The sequence below is a fragment of the Gadus chalcogrammus genome, chromosome 2, assembly GCF_026213295.1.
Source record: "Gadus chalcogrammus isolate NIFS_2021 chromosome 2, NIFS_Gcha_1.0, whole genome shotgun sequence".
Lineage (NCBI taxonomy): Eukaryota > Metazoa > Chordata > Actinopteri > Gadiformes > Gadidae > Gadus > Gadus chalcogrammus.
Window position 1 is genome coordinate 589,490 of NC_079413.1, and position 5,000 is coordinate 594,489.

Here is a 5,000-nt window from a genome sequence, read left to right on the forward strand (position 1 = left end):
AACTATCAACACCTAACCCTGTGGTACCTTCCTCATCCTCGATTATCATCAACTATCAACACCTAACCCTGTGGTACCCTCCTCATCCTCATTCATCAACACCTGTCTTTGTTGAACCCTGGTCTCCTGATTTGATTGTATTTCTTTGTTCCTGCTGGGTCTCTGTAGAGGGTTCTGGGGATAAAGGGACTTTTATGTTGGCTAGTCTTTAGAACTCATTACTTTATTGCTGTTCTGTCAGTGTGTACATGTATGGAGGAGGTCCTTGAGGGAGATATGATGGTTTAACAAACAGTGATTATCATTATGGCGTGATCAGCTCAGTGATGGAGCTTCAATAGTGTGAAAACTGCATTCAAATGACAACTGGCTTTTTATCTTCAAACTAAAATACAATTCATTCAAATAAATGTTGCTTAATGATGAACTGTTAATAAATAAAAAAGGAAAAAAGCGAAGGTTGGTGAGTTTTATTGGAGGTGATGCTGGTTCAGACTGTAGTACCATCTACATACACATACCAACCAGCAACACATAACACATAGGAAGCTAAACCACCGTTAGTACGTACTTCCTGTTTGTGGTCGCTCACTTCCTGTCACCCTACTGTGGGCGACATGAATAGTCGGAGCAAAACGGTTCGTGTGTTTCAACCAAACGACAGCTACGATATAAAAGTGTAAAACCGACTTCTGACCACCGAGACGACTACAGTAAGTGAATACTGACAGGATGTCACTAAGAGGGGAGGGGTGGGGCTAATACTGGGGGGTCTTTCACAGTGAGCGGGGGGGGGGGTTTGGCCAGAGAGAACCGGATGTAAACAAGGAGCCCCTAAAACGATGGCGCCGGGGAGAGTAACAGAAACCAGAGCATCGTAACAGAACAGGGGTCAGAACACCAGGACCTTCCAGCCGGTGTGAGCGAAGCAGCAGCCGAACAGCAGGCCGTCCACCGCCGTCTCCAGCAGCCAATCAAACACCACCTCCCGGCTGCCGCAGCCAATCGTCACCCTGAGTTTGACGTTGGCCCCGCCCTCGCTCGGGTTGTTGCTGCTGCCGACAGAAAACAGAGCGACCACTTCCATGTCGAAGGTCACGGCTGAACCCAGGGCCAACGCTGGCAGCCGATTGGTCATCTCCTTCCCGTTGACGAACACAGCTCCTGGAGGAGGAGGAGGGGGAGGAGGAGGAGGATGAGGGGGGGAGGAGGAGGAGGAGGAGGAGGGCACTGGGATCTTCACGGGTCTTTGACTGGTAGTTTTACTGGTATGGTTAACTGGTAGTTTTACTGGTAGTTTGACTGATATTTTAACTGGTATGGTTAACTTGTAGTTGAACTGGTAGTTTTACAGGTATGGTTAACTGGTAGTTTTGTACCTTTGGTGGAGATGCAGACTGCCTGGTCTCTCTGGAGAGTCTCTCGCCCGCTCTCTCTCTCCACACACACTCCTAGACCGTCCCTGTTGTCAGCCTGACCAACTGCAGAAACCCTACACACACACACACACACACACACACACAATTAATGTCGCAAAACACACACAAATAAAGTGTGTGTGTGTGCGTGCTTGTTACGAACCACGTAACAGTGCTTGTATTTGTAAGTGTGCGTGCATGCATGCGTGCGTGCGTGCGTGCGTGTGTGTTTGTGTGCGTGCGTGTATACATGTGCGTGCGTGCGAGTGTGTGCGTGTATGTGTGTGTGTTTGTGTGTGTGTGTCTGCGTGTGGCGTGCGTGCGTGCATGTGTGTTTGCGTGCGTGCGTGTTTGCGTGCGTGCGCGTGTGTTCGTGTGCGTGCGTGTGTGTTTGTGTGCGTATGTGTGTATGTGCGTGCATGCGTGCTTGCTCACTTGAAGGTGAGGGTCTGCCCGGGGCAGTAGGTGGCGCCGTTGGAGTAGAGCACGGGGCAGCCTGAGGGGGCGGAGTCACAGCGCATGGCGATGTTCCTCCGGCTGCTCAGGATGAAGCCGTCCGTCCCGGGACTCCACTCTGCACGCAGCCACATGTTAACATCAACATACACGCTAATGAACACGCATGTTAATGAGACGGACATACATGGTATGAACATCAATGTTACCATGATGCAAATACATGTTAACGAATACATGTTATTGGCTACATGTTAATGCAATGAACAGACATGTTATCAACATACATGCTAATGTGACGTGTATGAAAACATGTATGTGAATAACCACATGTAAATTAGTGCAGGTCAACATGTATGTAAATGAGGGCAGGTGAACGTGTATGTAAGTTAGTGAACATGTGTCTAATGTGCTCCAGCTGTGCTGAGGTGCGCTGGTTTTCCCCACCGTGGGGTGCCAGGGAGGTGGAGCCGGCCACGGGGACGCTCCAGGGGCTCCAGGAGGACCCCCCGTCCCCGCGGGCGCTGACCCGGAACAGGTGCTCCGTCTGGGGGTCCAGGTGCACCACCACCACCTCACAGTCCCCGCCCACATACGCGTCCTCGTAAGCTCCGCCCCCCGCGGCCCGCCGGTACTGCAGACGGTAGTCTACCGCCGAGAAGTCCTCGTCCACCTGGACACACGGACAGACGCCCCCCTGCTGTTAGACCACCTACCCTCACACCAGCTCCCCTCAAACCAGCTCCCCTTAAACCAGCTCCCCTTAAACCACCTCCCCTTAATGCCAGCTCCCCTCACACCAGCTCCCCTTACACCAGCTCCCCTTAACACCTGCTCCCCTTAAACCAGCTCCCCTTAAACCAGCTCCCCTTAATGCCAGCTCCCCTTAAACCAGCTCCCCTTAACGCCTGCTCCCCTCAAACCAGCTCCGCTTAAACCAGCTCCCCTTAAACCTGCTCCCCTTAAAGCCTGCTCCCCTTAAACCTGCTCCCCTTAAAGCCTGCTCCCCTTAAGCCTGCTCCCCTTAAAGCCTGCTCCCCTCAATCCACCCTGCTCCCCTTAAACCAGCTCCCCTTAAACCAGCTCCCCTTAAACCAGCTCCTCTTAACGCCAGCTCCCCTTAAACCAGCTCCCCTTAACGCCTGCTCCCCTCAAACCAGCTCCGCTTAAACCAGCTCCCCTTAAACCAGCTCCCCTTAAAGCCTGCTCCCCTTAAACCTGCTCCCCTTAAAGCCTGCTCCCCTTAAGCCTGCTCCCCTTAAAGCCTGCTCCCCTTAAGCCAGCTCCCCTTAAACCACCCTGCTCCTCTTAATCCACCCTGCTCCCCTTAATCCATCCTCCCTGCTCCCGGTAAACCGGGTCAGGGTGGAACTACATGTCCTGAGTCTTGTTAGTGTCAGTGTTAGTCCCTGGTCCCTCCCCTGGTCTCTCCTCTGGTCTCTCCTCTGGTCTCTCCTCTGGTCTCTCCTAAATCTAGCTCCACCTTGGCCCAGAGAACTCTGGTCTCTCCCCTATGTCTAGCTCCACCTTGGCCCAGAGACCTCTGGTCTCTCCTATGTCTAGCCCCACCTTGTCCCAGAGACCTCTGGTCTCTCCTATGTCTAGCCCCACCTTGGCCCAGCGGACCAGCATGGCCCCCGGTCTCTCCTGGAGCTCCATGATCTGGACGGGGGGGTGGGAGGAGACCGACCCGTGGCGGACCACCATCTCCTTCAGGACCTCCAGGACCGAGTCGTCCAGCTGGGCCGAGACACAGGCCACGTCCACCAGGGCCGGGACCTCCAGGAGGCTTCAGGGAGACAGGAGACCGCGTTAGAGAGACAGGAGAGCGCGTCAGAGAGACAGGAGAGCGTGTTAGAGAGACAGGAGACCGTGTTAGAGAGACAGGAGACCGCGTTAGAGAGACAGGAGAGACTCAGGAGACCACGTTAGAGAGACAGGAGAGACAGGAGACCACGTTAGAGAGACAGGAGACCACGTTAGAGAGACAAGAGACCACGTTAGAGAGACAGGAGACCATGTTAGAGAAACAGGAGACCACGTTAGAGAGACAGGAGAGACACAGGAGAACACCTTAGAGACACTGTACATTATATACACTGTACCTGATACACAGACAGACAGATGTTACTATGCAATAATTACTATGTTACCTGTCCAGGTGTATAGCACAATGTTACCTGTCCAGGTGTACAGCACTATGTTACCTGTCCAGGTGTACAGCACTATGTTACCTGTCCAGGTGTACAGCACTATGTTACCTGTCCAGGTATACAGCGCTATGTTACCTGTCCAGGTGTATGTTCAGAGCCTTCTGGTTGAAGCTCCCCAGCCCGTCTTCCTCTACATCACATCGTAGAGCAGCCTCCCCTAAACACAGGGAGGGGGGGGGGTGCTGTTTGATTGGTTGTTCGATGGTATGAGACAGTGCTTGTTTGTTGTGATTGTTGTTTGTTTGTTTGAGTGGCTGTTGGCCCCACCCTCTCGGAGCAACTGGTCGGCCTGCCCCACCCCCTGAAGGATGAGGGTCTGACAGGCGGTGAGGGGGCGGAGACTCTGCTCCTCTAGGGCGTCGACCTGGGCCACCAGCTGGGCCAATCGGGCGGCTAGGAGGCGCGCCGCCGCCGCCTGCAGCTCAGAGAAGTGCCTGCGGAGGGCGTCGCGCGCCTGGCTGGAGCTGCCGCGTACCTGTTGGCAACGTCATTATCATACGGTGAGTTATCATCATTATCATACGGTGAGTTATCATTACCATACATGAGTTATCACCATTATCATACGGTGAGTTATCATTACCATACATGAGTTATCACCATTATCATACTTTGAGTTGTCCTTATCATACGGTGAGTTATCATCATTATCATCAGGTTAGTATCTATCCGTCACATATGTGCAGGGTTAGGGTCAGAGGTCACCTGTGTGCAGGGTTAGGGTCAGAGGTCAGGGTGAGGGTCAGAGGTCACCTGTGTGCAGGGTTAGGGTCAGAGGTCAGGGCGAGGGTCAGAGGTCACCTGTGTGCAGGCCTGTTTGAGGCCGGTGAGTCTCAGCTGCAGTTCTCTGCGGTAGTTCTGAGCCGCCTCGATGCTCTCCTTCGCCTCCTGGCGCATCGCATCGCCCTCCATC

The 5,000-nt window shown here is 53.5% G+C and overlaps 1 protein-coding gene across 1 annotated transcript in view; it reads right to left on the reverse strand.

The window, feature by feature from the left end:
- Window positions 1-5,000, reverse strand: part of crlf3 (cytokine receptor-like factor 3) — a 7,574-nt gene that overhangs the window by 1,406 nt on the left and 1,168 nt on the right. The window contains exons 2-9 of the mRNA XM_056610378.1: window positions 4,889-5,000; window positions 4,355-4,562; window positions 4,163-4,244; window positions 3,486-3,663; window positions 2,322-2,547; window positions 1,854-1,992; window positions 1,380-1,492; window positions 1-1,164 (exon numbers count right to left, since the gene is read on the reverse strand). The exon at window positions 1-1,164 is cut by the window's left edge and continues 1,406 nt beyond it; the exon at window positions 4,889-5,000 is cut by the window's right edge and continues 20 nt beyond it. Coding sequence (XP_056466353.1) covers window positions 893-1,164; window positions 1,380-1,492; window positions 1,854-1,992; window positions 2,322-2,547; window positions 3,486-3,663; window positions 4,163-4,244; window positions 4,355-4,562; window positions 4,889-4,999 — 1,329 coding nt within the window. The 5' untranslated portion in view covers window position 5,000 and the 3' untranslated portion in view covers window positions 1-892. The remainder of the gene's footprint in view (window positions 1,165-1,379; window positions 1,493-1,853; window positions 1,993-2,321; window positions 2,548-3,485; window positions 3,664-4,162; window positions 4,245-4,354; window positions 4,563-4,888) is intronic.